The sequence below is a fragment of the Pristiophorus japonicus genome, chromosome 9 (assembly GCF_044704955.1).
Source record: "Pristiophorus japonicus isolate sPriJap1 chromosome 9, sPriJap1.hap1, whole genome shotgun sequence".
Taxonomy (NCBI): Eukaryota; Metazoa; Chordata; class Chondrichthyes; family Pristiophoridae; genus Pristiophorus; species Pristiophorus japonicus.
In genome coordinates this window covers 50,562,184-50,578,846 of record NC_091985.1, presented here as the reverse complement: position 1 = coordinate 50,578,846, position 16,663 = coordinate 50,562,184, and the positions used below count along the sequence as shown (strand labels likewise).

At 45.8% G+C, this 16,663-nt stretch overlaps 1 protein-coding gene across 1 annotated transcript in view; it reads right to left on the bottom strand.

Annotated features, from left to right (window-relative positions):
* Positions 1–16,663, bottom strand: part of LOC139273046 (4F2 cell-surface antigen heavy chain-like) — a 399,955-nt gene that overhangs the window by 317,919 nt on the left and 65,373 nt on the right. The window contains exons 2-3 of the mRNA XM_070889347.1: positions 7,702–7,845; positions 7,494–7,597 (exon numbers count right to left, since the gene is read on the bottom strand). Of these exons, the coding sequence (XP_070745448.1) occupies positions 7,494–7,597; positions 7,702–7,845 (248 nt within the window). The remainder of the gene's footprint in view (positions 1–7,493; positions 7,598–7,701; positions 7,846–16,663) is intronic.

Genomic DNA, 16,663 nt, shown 5'->3' with positions numbered 1-16,663 from the left:
GTTGGTGCTAGACTCCATGCTCTTTGTCATTGCACTCAGGCTTTATGGCAGGCCTGCCAATACATCAAGCATTTTATTGTGCATACCCATCCGCCTTCTTCTGTAGGCCGCCACATTGAACTCCTTTATCTGAGTCCTCTGCAGCAGAACTAGTATGTGACCTCGCCCTCCGAGGAACTGGCACCTGCGCTATCCTTTCTCCCCCCTGGCTGCAGCCCACTCGTGCGTAGTGACTCACCATGTACAGGTCACACCTCTAAGCTACCCTCTAAACTCCGTTTAGTGCCAGTATCTGAGCTGCTGTCTGTGAGTATCAGATCAAGTGACGGTGTTTCTTCTTCTTCACTCTCCTGTCCCTTTTCTTCGACAACCACTGGCTGGTTGCACTTCTTGGGTATCTGAAATGTGAAAGGCACAAGGATAGGCTTGTGGTGAGGGGACGGAGGTGGAATGCAAGAGGTGCATACTTAAACCCTGTGCAGCTTCTGAAGATATTGTGGGATTAGGAGGAAGTGAAATGTGAGAAGGAGGATAATGTATGAGGATAACAGCATTTTGTACTCTTTCAGCCCCACCGCTGGCCATGGGCTCAGCCATGTCCTTCCCAAGAACGGCCAGCCTCATCCTCTCCACAGGCGTGAGGTGATGCAGGCGAGTCTGTCCCCCGATGGTTAGCTTCTGTTGGTGCTGGTTATGAGTCACCTTTTCCTGCAAAAGAATGGGTCGTGTGTCAGTGAGTGTGGTGCAAGTTTTTTGGATGATGTGCCTGTCATGATTAAATTGCTGACAGTGTGTGCAAGCTGTGAGTTGTGGGTATGAGGCTTGCAGGTGTGCGCAGGTGAGATAGAGCATGTGAATGTGAGGTATGAGTCGTGATTGATATTGTTGGTAGGTGAGTGATAGAAGTGTGGTGAATTGTGCAATGTGTGAGGCTAGTGTGTACTTTGTGGGATATGGCATTTGAAGATGAATTCACTGACTGTGACCACTTGTGGGAGGTCATTAAACCTCTTCCTGCGCTGCGTCTATCTCCTCGGGGCTAAACTGCTGGCATTCACAACAGAGGCTAACTGCTCCCATTGTACTTTACTCTGTTACCTGGATGGTCTCTTGGTCTCCTGTGGAAATAGACTGCTCTCCTCCTAATGATCTCCTGCACCAAGGCATCCAGCACTGCATTGGAGAACCTTGATGCATGCTCTCTTCCCTGTTGTGCAATCATGAATTGATTTTTCCACTGTCTTCCTGAGCCAGTTCAATGATCTGCTGCAGACAGAATGCACCTCCCCTTTAAGTAGTGCAGGCTAGCTTTAATTGGTGCTAGCCTCGCACAAACTTGAGCCCCTGCTGAGCATTCATCCACTCAGCAATGCCACAATCATGGAAATGAACAGGCAGTACAAAGTTCATGTGCTGCCTGCAGTCCTCTGAAAAGGCACGGGTTGCCATCGCATTGCTATCCCTGCATCTGTTTTCAGGGACGACTGAATTTCTAGGCCATAGGATCTAATGCTCAGGGAGAGGGATGGTATTAGTGGCAAGGGACATAATGTGGGTGATTAAGGTGTTCCCAATATTGAGCTAGAGGAAGTTAAGACTCATCAAAGACTGGATGTCAGACAAACAATCAGACAACGCAGCAGTGGTCAAGGGGCCAAGAGTTCCAACTGTGCTGGTCAGTTCTTTACAATATTGGCTGCCATTTAACACCCAATTATCTCAACTATTTTAATTGTGCACTTTAAACAAATGCCCCCTGCAAGGAAAGTCACACTCCAAAATCATTTTTTTTTCCAGTGCCCCTTTTTTCTGGGGGGTGGGGGGTTTAAGGGCACAAAAAACAGAAATTATACAAGTACCCCCTGGCTAAAAGGGTGGGGGGGGGGGCACTAATACCGGCAAATTAAACAAATTAAACTTTCGACATAAAATCAAATTAAAATTTGGTTCCCAGTTATCTCATCTGATGTTTCATTTTGGCAGGTGAAATAGCTAGGTGTTAAGTTGCAGCTAGGTAATTTGTTTAATATTTACACCTTATTTTAAGCAGTATCCTTGCCACTATTGTGTTAATTTCACACATTACATAGTTCACCTACCCAGCAGGTAATCAACAGCAAGTGTACCTTGTTTCTGTCTAACACCGCCACAGCAATTCCAGTGTAAACTGCACCAAAATCAGAAAATCTGGGCTTCTGTTGAAACTAGCACACCAGGAAGTGGCTCCAATACTATTGCAAAGGAATGCAAATAAAAGATGAGAAATTCCAAGGTAGGGGCAAAATTCTGCCGTGGTTCTATGGTCACAACATCTCAGAGCATTAAAAGTCCCAGCTGCCTCTGTCATTATAAAATAGCATATGATTCAGCAGGAAATCCATCTGGCCCCTGAGTTTTACTGGATAGCAGACCTGTAATAGATTTTTAAATTTCAGGGTCTGCAAGTTTTCCTGTGTGAGATGGAAAGTTGGAAGTCAGCTACAAACCACTCCAGTTTCTTCTGTGAAATCTACAATTCAAAGATGTGGAAGAAGGCATAATTCTTGGCAGTCTTTGTTTTTTTTATTAATGGGATCATTCATAGTTTGGCTGCCTAATTTTAGGTTGATGAATTGGTTCTGCTCTATATCTGTTAGCATAGGATATATGTTAGGAATTTACTGGCTGATCCCTGGCTTGTAGCATTTACTGCTGTTATAGAATAGCATCTGGTCAGTATCTGCGGGCTGTTTTGCTTTCTACATAGAAACATAGAATATAGGTGCAGGAGTAGGCCATTCAGCCCTTCTAGCCTGCACCGCCATTCAATGAGTTCATGGCTGAACATGCAACTTCAGTACCCCATTCCTGCTTTCTCGCCATAGCCCTTGATCCCCCGAGTAGTAAGGACTTCATCTAACTCCCTTTTGAATATATTTAGTGAATTGGCCTCAACTACTTTCTGTGGTAGAGAATGCCACAGGTTCACCACTCTCTGGGTGAAGAAGTTTCTCCTCATCTCGGTCCTAAATGGCTTACCCCTTATCCTTAGACTGTGACCCCTGGTTCTGGACTTCCCCAACATCGGGAACATTCTTCCTGCATCTAACCTGTCTAAACCCGTCAGAATTTTAAACGTTTCTATGAACTCCAGTGAATACAAGCCCAGTTGATCCAGTCTTTCTTGATAGGTCAGACCCACCATCCCGGGAATCAGTCTGGTGAATCTTCGCTGCACTCCCTCAATAGCAAAAATGTCCTTCCTCAAGTTAGGAGACCAAAACTGTACACAATACTCCAGGTGTGGCCTCACCAAGGCCCTGTACAACTGTAGCAACACCTCCCTGCCCCTGTACTCAAATCCCCTCGCTATGAAGGCCAACATGCCATTTGCTTTCTTAACCGCCTGCTGTACCTGCATGCCAACCTTCAATGACTGATGTACCATGACACCCAGGTCTCGTTGCACCTCCCCTTTTCCTAATCTGTCACCATTCAGATAATAGTCTGTCTCTCTGTTTTTACCACCAAAGTGGATAACCTCACATTTATCCACATTATACTTCATCTGCCATGCATTTGCCCACTCACCTAACCTATCCAAGTCACTCTGCAGCCTCATAGCATCCTCCTCGCAGCTCACACTGCCACTCAACTTAGTGTCATCCGCAAATTTGGAGATACTACATTTAATCCCCTCGTCTAAATCATTAATGTACAATGTAAACAGCTGGGGCCCCAGCACAGAACCTTGCGGTACCCCACTAGTCACTGCCTGCCATTCTGAAAAGTACCCATTTACTCCTACTCTTTGCTTCCTGTCTGACAACCAGTTCTCAATCCACGTCAGCACACTACCCCCAATCCCATGTGCTTTAACTTTGCACATTAATCTCTTGTGTGGGACCTTGTCGAAAGCCTTCTGAAAGTCCAAATATACCACATCAACTGGTTCTCCCTTGTCCACTTTACTGGAAACATCCTCAAAAAATTCCAGAAGGTTTGTCAAGCATGATTTCCCTTTCACAAATCCATGCTGACTTGGACCTATCATGTCACCATTTTCCAAATGCACTGCTATGACATCCTTAATAATTGATTCCATCATTTTACCCACTACTGAGGTCAGGCTGACCGGTCTATAATTCCGTGTTTTCTCTCTCCCTCCTTTTTTAAAAAGTGGGGTTACATTGGCTACCCTCCACTCCATAGGAACTGATCCAGAGTCAATGGAATGTTGGAAAATGACTGTCAATGCATCCGCTATTTTCAAGGCCACCTCCTTAAGTACTCTGGGATGCAGTCCATCAGGCCCTGGAGATTTATCGGCCTTCAATCCCATCAATTTCCCCAACACAATTTCCTGACTAATAAAGATTTCCCTCAGTTCCTCCTCCTTCTTAGACCCTCTGACTCCTTTTATATCCGGAAGGTTGTTGGTGTCCTCCTTAGTGAATACCGAACCAAAGTACTTGTTCAATTGGTCTGCCATTTCTTTGTTCCCCGTTATGACTTCCCCTGATTCTGACTGCAGGGGACCTACGTTTGTCTTTACTAACCTTTTTCTCTTTACATACCTATAGAAACTTTTGCAATCCGCCTTAATGTTCCCTGCAAGCTTCTTCTCGTACTCCATTTTCCCTGCCCTAATCATACCATTTGTCCTCCTCTGCTGAGTTCTAAATTTCTCCCAGTCCCCGGGTTCGCTGCTATTTCTGGCCAATTTGTATGCCACTTCCTTGGCTTTAATACTATCCCTGATTTCCCTAGATAGCCACGGTTGAGCCACCTTCCCTTTTTTATTTTTACGCCAGACAGGAATGTACAATTGTTGTAATTCATCCATGCGGTCTCTAAATGTCTGCCATTGCCCATCCACAGTCAACCCCTTAAGTATCATTCGCCAATCTATCCTAGCCAATTCCCGCCTCATACCTTCAAAGTTACCCTTCTTTAAGTTCTGGACCATGGTCTCTGAATTAACTGTTTCATTCTCCATCCTAATGCAGAATTCCACCATATTATGGTCACTCTTCCCCAAGGGGCCTCGCACAATGAGATTGCTAATTAATCCTCTCTCATTACACAACACCCAGTCTAAGATGGCCTCCCCCCTAGTTGGTTTCTCGACATATTGGTCTAGAAAACCATCCCTTATGCACTCCAGGAAATCCTCCTCCACCGTATTGCTTCCAGTTTGGCTCACCCAATCTATGTGCATATTAAAGTCACCCATTATAACTGCTGCACCTTTATTGCATGCACCCCTAATTTCCTGTTTGATACCCTCCCCAACATCACTACTACTGTTTGGAGGTCTGTACACAACTCCTACTAACATTTTTTGCCCTTTGGTGTTCTGCAATCTACCCATATAGATTCCACATCATCCAAGCTAATGTCTTTCCTAACTATTGCATTAATCTCCTCTTTAACCAGCAATGCTACCCCACCTTCTTTTCCTTTTATTCTATCCTTCCTGAATGTTGAATACCCCTGGATGTTGAGTTCCCAGCCCTGATCATCCTGGAGCCACGTCTCCGTAATCCCAATCACATCATATTTGTTAACATCTATTTGCACAGTTAATTCATCCACCTTATTGCGGATATTCCTTGCATTAAGACACAAAGCCTTCAGGCTTGTTTTTTTAACACCCTTTGTCCTTTTAGAATTTTGCTGTACAGTGGCCCTTTTTGTTCTTTGCCTTGGGTTTCTCTGCCCTCCACTTTTCCTCATCTCCTTTCTGTCTTTTGCTTTTGCCTCATTTTTGTCTCCCTCTTTCTCCCTGCATTGGTTCCCATCCCCCTGCCATATTAGTTTAACTCCTCCCCAACAGCACAAGCAAACACTCCCCCTAGGACATTGTTTCCAGCATGGACTATAATCTTTTCAGCAGGTTGTGAATTTAGTTCCTGACAGCAAGATTATTCATAGGTTGAACAAAGAGCTGGGAAAACACAGGGAAATATAGGTCTCTTCATGCAGACAAGACTCCTATACACCCCACTCTTCATAATTGGCCCTTCCTTGGGAGATTAAGAAACTGTCCCAGCACCCTACTCAATCTGGACAGGATGAACTGTTGTTTCAGCCTACTTCACCCCACTCCTGGAGAGAGCCAGCCCCTTGACTAGGAATGACTGATCATCTCCACTGTGATGTGTAAACCTGTATAACTATATATGACCTTCATTGTATCTACCTGCAAATGCTGTTAAATCTATATTACAGCATATAGGCCCCAATTTTACCCAATCAAAAATTATGATGCTCTCACCTGTACGCACGTTTCTTTGAGCACCGTCAACGGCGAAAAACAAAATCGCTAGTTTCCGGTAAAGGAAATCTGACTGTCGCGCCAGCGCTACCCGAGTCTATCTCGGGCGGTGGTGCTAACAGTGTGCACCTAAAATAAATTGCACATGCGTTAAAAAAAAGACCAACTCACTGCGCATGCATGTTGTGTGGAGGACCTTCGGCCGGGGATAGCAGCAGGTCGAGTTGGCTGCGTAGAAGAATTGGAAAAGGCTGTCCAGGGTGTTTTTTGAAGGATGCCTCGTGTTGATTTGCTGATTTTGGCTGTCGTTTGCAATAAGAAGGCTTCTTATTGGAGTATTGCACTTTTGGAGTATCTTTGAAATTTTTAGCCACTTCGAACTTCGATGGAAAAGGCGAGTGTTGAAGATTTCTGTTTAATTGGCCTGCCTGCAGCTCTCTCAATGAAGGAGGAGCATTAAATATAAATTTTCTTTTAGCTGAATTATTTTCAAAGTGCATTAAATTGATAGAAAATAGCCAGGGAGGGCCTTCAGCCGGGGTTAGGAGCGGGCCAGCGCCGATTTTTAAAAGTGTAGGTAAGGCTTTTTCCAACGGTGTTTCACGTGTCTGTGTTTGGTTTCAATAAAAAACTTTATTGGGGAAAGTGGCCTCATGGCCAGAAGGAGCACGTAAACTGCTTTTAATGTACACCAGCACCAGAATGTATGGCGCCAAACATTCTGGCACTGGTAGTCAGCACTGGCGCCCCAACACTGGAGAAACTTTTAACTGACCTTGAATGGCAGAAAAATCACTGGGCGCCGAGTGCTGGGCAAAATAGGGGCCTTACTTTGTATCAAACCATGTCCTGAGACAGCGTGTAAACTTTTTGTACAAAACAAAAATTACAACAGCATATGCTCTAACTCACAGTTAACAATATCACATGAAAACTTCATTAAAAAAACACATGATATAAGAAAACTTAAATATTCTAGTTTAAAAAATTCAGAAGACAAAAAAACTTAAATATTCTGTATTAGGAGAAACATAATTATTACAAAGTAGCTCTTACCGAATCTTTCGCTAAGTTAACTGTACTCAGTCTGACCAAGATTCCATCCACACCCGTACTGAACCAGAAGCGGAATTTTGACTGGAGAAGTTTCAAGAATCATTTGGACAAAGTTTGTTTTTGTTATAAATTATATCTAACATCATAATTTAATTAAAAAGTGAACTTTTTTTTTTACCAATATTTCATCCAGCATTTGATGATCATTAAAATTAATGTCAGACCAAATATGCTGTTCATGTCCTTCAGGATTTGGAGTAAGATCGATGACCATCTTAATATCTACAACACAAAAAGGTGTCAGACACTAATGAAAAATGACAAATCAGAAAGGGCTCGACAGATATATAACATTAGCATTGAATGTACATAAGAAAAATACATACCATTATGTTTAGCTGTTTTCAACAAAGATTTAAATTCATGGGGTTCATCTGATTTCAAATCCGTATTGCTGGACATGTAAATGGGCTCAATGACCACAGCTACCATATTCAACTTAACGATGTGATTTATCTCCCGCTGAATTCCTATAAAAAAATTAAATATCTTATCTAATTGGCTAAAAAAAAACTGCATATTCATTGGATTCATCACATCATTTAAAAAGCAGTCTCTAAGTACAAAATGGCCCAATAGTTCAAATGGCACCTGGAAAATATTCAGACCATCAACTCACCTAAATTTTCTTGCTTTTTTTCTGCAGTTACATTGAAAACTCTCTCAAAATCAAATTACTATTTTGAATAATAAGCTTGTTTTCCGCAAAGTAAAGCTTAAGTAATAAAACATAGATTTTCAAACGAGTGCACATGCTGTCAGATTTACAATAACGATATACGAAGTATTGGCCTAGAAATTCCGGTCGAGGTCTTCCCGCGGGCAATTGACAGAAAAAGGTAAAAAAGATCCACACTTACCTTTTCCTGCTGCGCCCACCAGAGATCCCGGTTCTGAGGCCTCCACTCACTGTGCATCGGAGCACGAGCACGTCGAGACATCCGTACGTTGGAGCTGGAGTCACGTGGCTCTGGGCAGCCAATTCAGGTACAGTATTTTCTCATTCATAATAATGGGAACTCCGTAAGTAGGAGTTCTCATTATTATGATTTAGAGAAACATCCCAATACCAAAAATAAAAAATAGAAAAAATACACCACATATTTAAGTTTAATTTCAATTAAAGTTATTAATGTCTTATAAAAAATATATATTTTTCTGATTTTTTAAAAAAGTTTTTTTAATTACGGTGGGCATTTGAAAATCTATGTTTTATTACTTAAGCTTTACGGTGTGGAAATTATCTTGGTGGGCAGGGTTTTTAACAATAAAATGTGTTTTTTACATTTTATTTTACTATGTTTTTGTATGTTTTAAAACTCTTATGCCTGTAAAAGTAGGCTGTGTGTCTGCTTTTACCAGGCTCAAGAGTTTTCAGGACATCCGCTGGGCAAGATATGGGTAAATATCGCAATCTTGCCTATGTGAATGTCCTGGCTGTGGAGATACGGACGATCTATCAAACTGGAGCTTGACAGATTGGAAAAAACGGTTTTCAGCACATGCGCATTGTGCGTTGTGAACCGGCTGTTGCAATGCCTTCTTGGGTCTGTACACACTCCGTACGGACACGAGGAGGCCGAGATTTCTAGGCCAATATTGACATTCCTGAATAGATTGTGGAAAGGCGTACTTGAATTTCAAAATTACTTGCCAATTTTTGGCACAATAGACCAGTATTTTTGCAAAAACGTGTAAAAACTGAGAATGAATAAGAAATTAACTGAAGGGTGGAAAGCTGGGAGTGCTGGCTAGAGGAGTTATGTTGGAGTGGAGAGTGAGTCCTGAATGGAGTGTACTGGGGGAACAATGTTGTAATCCATATTGTTTAAAAATTATATTAACTTGGAATCAGAATCTCAAACCAAGTGGTCAAAATCATAATTAGATTTTTTGTTGCATTTTTTTGATTATTTTAAAAACATTTCTCATTTGTGTGTATTTTTGGTGTATATATTTTTAATCTGGTCAACATATGTTGCTGGGTCTATTTTCTTTGGAACAGAGGAAACTGAGGGGCGACCTGATTGAGGCGTATAACATTATAAGGGGCCAGGAAACAGTGAATAGGAAGGACCTGTTTCCCTTGGCAGGGGGAATAGATTTAAACTAATTGGGGGGAGGTATCGAGGAGATATGAGGCAAATGTATTTACCCAGAGGATGGTGGTGGTTTGTAACTCACTGCCTGAAAGGGTGGGCAAGGCAGAAAGCCTCACCACATTTAAAAATTACTTGGATGTGCACTTAAAATGCCGTAACTTACGGGGCTACGGACCAAGAGCTGCAAAGTGCGATTAGGCTGGATAGCTCTTGGTTGGCCGACATGGACACGATGGGCCGAAATGGCCTCCTTCCGTGCTGTAAATTTCTATGATTTTTATGATGATCATCATCATAGGCAGTCCCTCGAAGCGAGGATGACTTGCTTCCACGCCAAAAAGGAATGAGTTCACAGATGTTTCAATGAAGGACCTAATATTCCAGATCCCGAACTACATCGCGAAGGGTGGAAGATGCCTGTGCTTGGATTTTTTTAACGTGTGGTGGCCGTTGCACACCAGCCACCACACGGGCTTGACAGAGCCAGGTCTTGGTCCAGTGGCAAGGATTACCCAAGACTAATTGGAGACTAGCTCTGCTGCACAGACCGAGTGCGCACACATATCGCTGTGTGGGCTGGCCCGTGCTGCCCCTGGGCCCTCGCCTCTTCTGGGCCCCAGATTCACGCCTCTCCTGGGCCCCGGTCACTTCGCTCAATGAGCTGGTTGTATTCATTTTTTTAAATCTGACATTTTATGTTTCTCTTCTGTTATGTTGATTTTTATGGTCATCAGGTTAAAATTGTTCCTAAGTGAATGAGAAGTTAAGAGTAATTTATTTATACAAATATGTGTGAGAAAATGTAATGAATTCTGCCAAACCCCAGGTTGACTTACTGAGGCAATGCCAAATTACTGATACTTCCCAAGCTTCCAAATCTTAGAAATACATCTAAAGCCAAGCTCCAGGATCTTCCAGATAGCACCAAGCTCCAGCATCATCCCCTTGTAATACCAAAGCCCAAGACGTATCCCCTCCCCCGATCCCCCAATACTGTTAATTGCCAGTTACCTATCTGCAACCTTGCTACCATCTACACTTAAAAAACCGTAACAAATAAAAGGTTAGTATATAAGAGATAAGTAAAGACACTGATATATAGTTTTCACAGAAAAAAAGATAGAATCATGGAATTTAATGCCAAAAAGCACCAGTAAAAATCCCAGAAAATCATGCAGTAAAAATTGAACTTGACTTATTCGTTCATTGTAAATCAGTGAACCAGGTAATACATTTTACGTTTCATGACAGTAACACCTCGCTCCCCAATGCTCCTACATGCCAATACCTCCATCTAGATACTGCACCAAAAGAACCCTTCCAGTGCTCACACACCCCAAGAACCCCTCCCCCACTTCAATTCTACCACACCTTGCCATCCCATTCTACTAGACACTGATATCCCCCTTCTCTATACTCCCAAACATCATCATCACCCTACCAGTGTTCCCACATTCCGCAACCAACTTCCTAATCCTCCCATACTTTCGCAATCCTGTTCTGCCCCCATGATCCTCGCTCACGATGGTCCCAGGCCTCAGGACCAATTTGTAGATTTTAGGCCAGCTGTTTTTTTTCCTATCCTTCATTTTTGTACGCTTTTATGTCATTAAGGGGGGAAATTCGGTAGCGTCCGTTTGGGCCGGTAATTTTTTACTTTGAGAAAATTTAGCGCTCAGCGAGATGCCTTGCCAAATTGTGGAAAATTGGATGTTTTCACCCCAGGAGCAAAGGGGGTGGTAATTGAGGCACTAATGGCCTTAACTGGGTGCTGCAGGGGCCCTATTTACAGCCACTTACCCAATTTCAGCTGTGTTCCATTCAACAATCAGCCTTCAATCCTTGGCTCCAGCTCCATCTGGCTTAAAGGGGAGGTCATTTGAACCTACTGTTGCTCATTTTCAGCACTCATCTGTGGAGCTGAGGAAGCTTGTGAAATGGCTGCTGGTATTCCCCATTCAAGGGAGAGGGCTGCAAGATTCAACAATGTGGTTCTGGAGGCATGCATGGGGGCACTTGAGACCAGAAGGGAGTACCTGTTCCCTGCATCGAGAAGGAGGCAATCACCACAGGTTTTCTGCAGCTTGTGGCAAGAAGTGGCCCAGGAGGTGTTGGCCAGCACTGTGGTGCAGAGAAGCCTCACCCAGTGCCACAAAAAATTCAATGATCTATGTTAGGTGGTGAAGGTGAGTACAAACTTCCACACCTCCTCCATACCAGCCTCTCAACCTCTGTCTGTACACACTGTGCAAACCACCACTTCCACACCACTCAACCACCAAGCATCTGCAACTACTCACACTCACATCCTCATCTCACGCCTTGCCTGCATTCACAGCTATTCAACCACGGCAGGCATATCTTCCACATACATAGCTGGACTCTTACTCACATGAGTTCCTTTCTTTTGCAGGCCAAGATGGCACATAACAGACAGGAGCAGCAGAGGACTGGAGAACAGGATCCTGAAATTCAGCCCCTCTCTGACATTTAGGAGCGAGTGCTGGGGCTCATTGACTTGCATGTGGTGGGCACCGTGGCAGCAGAAACGTCGACCCTGCTTGGCACAACAACGATATATTTATCACCTCTCCTTTTCTCATACCACTTCCCTACCCCCACACCAGAAGGCTTTATCACTTTCCAGATACTGTCTGCATTCCTTGCTCCATTCCCGCCTCACTGCCCTCACCTTCATGCGAGTCTTATGCCATTTATGCTTTCAGATAACCAGGCAGAAACTATCCATCCTGCACCTGAGCTCCCTAAGACATTGTGGAGGGAGAGGAGGAGGAAGAGGAGGAAGAGGAGGAGGAAGAGGAGGAGGAGGAGGAGCTGAGCACTGTGTCATTGTTTCTCTCACTCACAGGCACCAGCTCAGATACTGGCATTACGCATTCCTTAGAGTTTAGGCTAGTAGAGGGGACTGCACTGGGTGATGCATCGGGGCCTAGCGGGCTGCAGCAAGGCCAAGGGGAAAGAGAACTATGAGAGCCACCTCCCCGGAGGGCGGGTTCACGCGCGACTTTTGCTCCACAGGACTCCGATGAGGACCTCGATGGGAGAGGCATTCACACAAAGGTTGGGGCCTTCAAAGGAGTAGCGTGCAGCCTGATCCAGCATTCAGCGCAGCAGCCCCAACCTGCAAGGACCATCAGCAGGTCGGGGCCTTCAAAGGAGCATACCACTTCAAGGTACAGTGTGTGCTGGAGAGCGACAGCTGTGAAGAGGGCGACTGGATTGGATGTCACCAAAGTCCAGGTCGTTGATTGGAGCGTGGGCAAGTACAGCAGGAGTGGCGAGGTTGGGGCGCAGGAGCTGCGAGTGATCGTGGAGCGACATGATCGGGGCCCAGGAGAGGCATGAGGCGAGGGCACAAGGGCAGCACGAGTCAGCCCACACTGCAATATGTGTGCGCACTAGGTCTGTGCAGCAGAGCTGGTCTCCAATTGTCTTGGTTAATCCTTGCCACTGGACCAAGACCTAGCTCTGTCAAGCCTGTATGCTGGCTGGTGTGCAATGGCCACCACACGTTAAAAGAAATCCACACACAGGCATCTTCCACCCTCCAACATGTATTTCGGGACCTGGAATATTAGGTCCTTAATTGAAACACCTGTGAACTCATCCCTTTTTTTGGTGTGGAAGCAAGTCATCCTCGAATCGAGGGACCATCTAGGATGATGATGATGATGGCCATGTAGCTTTGCCGTCTCCAGGCAAGTCCAAGACCACCCCAACCTCTGTCGTTGAGCTACAGTACGCGGACGACGCCTGTGTCTGCGCGCATACAGAGGCTGAACTCCAGGACATAGTCAACGTATTTACTGAGGCTTACGAAAGCATGGGCCTTATGCTAAACATTAGCAAGACAAAGGTCTTCCACCAGCCTGTCCTTACCACACAACACTGTCCCCTAGTCATCAAGATCCACGGCATGGCCCTGGACAACGTGGACCACTTCCCATATCTCTGGAGCCTCCTATCAACAAGAGCAGGCATTGACGACGAGATCCAACACTGCCTCCAGTGCACCAGTGCAGCCTTCGGCCGCCTAAGGAAAAAAGTGTTTGAAGACCAGTCCCTCAAAACTGCCACCAAGCTCATAGTCTACAGGGCTGTAGTAATACCTGCCCTCCTGTATAGCTCAGAAACATGGACCATGTACAGTGGACACCAAGTCGCAGGAGAAATACCACCAACGATGTCTCTGCAAGATCCTACAAATCCCCTGGGAGGAAAGACACACCAACATTAGCGTCCTTGACCAGGCCAACGTCCCCAGCATCGAAGCACTGACCACACTTGATCAGCTCCGCTGGGCAGACCACATAGTTTGCATACCAGACACGAGACTCCCAAAGCAAGCGTTCTACTCTGAACTCCTTCATGTCAAACGAACCAAAGGTGGGCAGCGTAAACATTACAAGGACCCCCTCAAAGCCTCCCTGATAAAGTGCAACATCCCCACTGACACCTGGGAGACCCTGGCCAAAGACTGCCCTAAGTGGAGGAAGCGCATCCAGGAAGACGCTGAGCACCTCGAGTCTCGTCACCGAAAGTGTGCAAAAATTAAGCGCAGGCAGTGGAAAGAGCGTGCGACAAACTAGTCCCACCCACTCGTGCCCTCAACGACTATCTGTCCCACCTGTGACAGAGACTGTGGTTCTCGTATTGAACTGTACAATACTCATTTTAAGAGTGGAAGCAAGTCTTCCTCGATACCGAGGGACTGCCTATGATGATGTACACCTGACATCATAGGTGCAATAGCCAGGTTGCTCGAGAGCCTCTCGGCATTGGTACAGAGCATGGAGGAGTCCGTCTCCAGCATTGTAGAGAGCTCTGCGTGCATCGTCATGTCATGTCATAGGCGGTCCCTCGAACGAGGATGACTTGCTTCCGCACCAAAAGGGATGAATTCATAAATGTTTCAATGAAGGACCCGATATTCGAGGGGTGGAAGATGCCTGAACGTGGATTTTTTTACCGTGTGGTGACCATTGCACATCAGCCACCACATGGGCTTGACAAATCTAGGCCTTTATCTAGTGGCAAGGGTAAACCAGGACGACTGGAGACCTACTCTGCTCCACGGACCTAGTGTGCACACATAGCGCAGTGTGGACTGGCCCGTGCTGCCCCTGGGCCCTCGGCTCTTCTGGACTTCATACCCTCATTTTCGGCACCTCCGCTATGACCTTCCCGCTCCTCCGCTGTGCCTGGGCCCAGCCAATGTTGCAGCCCACGCTCTAACTGGCGACCTGGGCCTTGATGACGTCACCCAGTCGCCTACCTCAAAGTCGGCGCACACTTGGAGCAGCTCATGCTGGAAGCTGTAGTGGCATGCTCCAGCTCTTTATACTCCTGTGTTCTTTGCTTGTGCTTTGTCCAGACTCTGGTCCGTGATGGTCATGATCTGATGGAGGATATACCGGATGTTTTGTTTTCTTCCGTCTCCATCTACACTTTTGTGTCCTTGCACATGTGGAGGCAAACCCATGACCCTCTGCACCGAGTGTCCAGCCAAGCTTACACCGGGATGAGTCTGCAAATTTCTGGATTGATGTCCATACTCTGCCGCAGCAGCAACAGAGAAGAAATAAAACTCGATCTGGGTATCACTGGAGCTGAATGTGTGCATCATAGAGCCCATCATTGCCAGTCTGCAGACGATGGTGGACTCTCGGAGAAACCTTATGGATCCAGACCGCATGACACATGTCATGGGCGACGTGGCAGCTTCCGTTGCAACACAGGCAGAAGCAACTCAATGTCTTAGTGCTACAATGCAGACTCATGCAGTCTCCAGTTGATGCCATACAATGTCTTGGTACTGTGATGCACTCAGTGAAGTCTCAGCTGGCATGAAGTCTCAGACTGTTCTCTTGCAATCTCAGCTTAATGCCATGCATGGTCTGACTGCTGTCATGCAGTCAATGATTGTTGGCATCCAGTCTCAGCTGGATGCCACATGTGCTCCACCAGATTGGTGGGGATGCTGAGGTGCTGCCCTGGGGGAGTGGCACTGAGTCAGTGAAGCAGGAACCTACTGTCTTCTTTCAGGATGATCGCATTCCTGAGCCCACCACTGCCACTCCACCTTTGCACATGTCACTGGCCATTGCCCAGACTGCCACCACTCAGATTGAGGTGGTGCAGCCTACAGCCGGCCCATCCAGACCCAGAACTGATCAAGGGTGTTATGTCTCAAATAAAGCAATGTGACTGAGTACTGTAGACTTGAGTAAGTGTGACCTTAGTCTGTTATTCTGAGTCCAGAGTGCTGGCACAGCATGGGAGGCCTGCTTATAAGCAGTGCTCCCAAGGGATGCTGGGATCCCTCGGGACACCAACAGATGCGCCCTCTGGTGGCAGTAGAATGCTGGTTACAAGGTGTTGCATACATAACACCACTCCCTCCCCCCTCCCACCCCCACCAAAGTTACTTGTACACTTATTTACAGGGCGAGATGATCTGGGGCTTTCCGCTCCTTAGTCGAGCATCTCTGTAAAGTCCTTACTCTGCAGCATGAAACCACACGAGACACATTCCAGGGACAAGGCCACTCTGTTACCATAACTCTTTATTACAAGACTCGAGAAGTGATGACCCTGCGTGGGACCTCCCTTTATATACCTGTGAGATCTGGTAAGGAGTGTCTCCCACAAGTTCACCCACTGTGGTCAAGGTGTGCATCTGAGTTAAGTGAATACAGTAATACAGTGATGTTACATTGTAGTTACAAACATGACATCACCTTCCCCGCTCCCCCCCAAAGTCTTACTGGGATCATAGGTTTAGTATTTCAGGTGGTCTACGCTCCCTCGTGGAGCGCCGCATTTGGGGCTCTGGTTGTTGGACACTGACGTGAGTGTTTATCACCTGTGGTGATTCCGGCCTGACCTCAGGGACTGTGCATTCTTCTGATTGCTCTTGTTGCACGTTTGCTGGCGGTAGTGTGAGCTCCATCTCATGGTCTTCTTCAGGTTCCTTCGTGTCCATGCTGAACCTTTTTTTTTCACTTGGTCCCTGGGGGTGACTGACTGAAGCTTGCTTGTGTTCAGTACTCGTGTTTATATAATTGTGTGTTACGGCATATCTGGCCATTGCTGAGTTTTACCACAATGGCCCTATTCCCCTCTTTGCCAATTACAGTACCCTCAAGCCATTTGGGCCCCATGG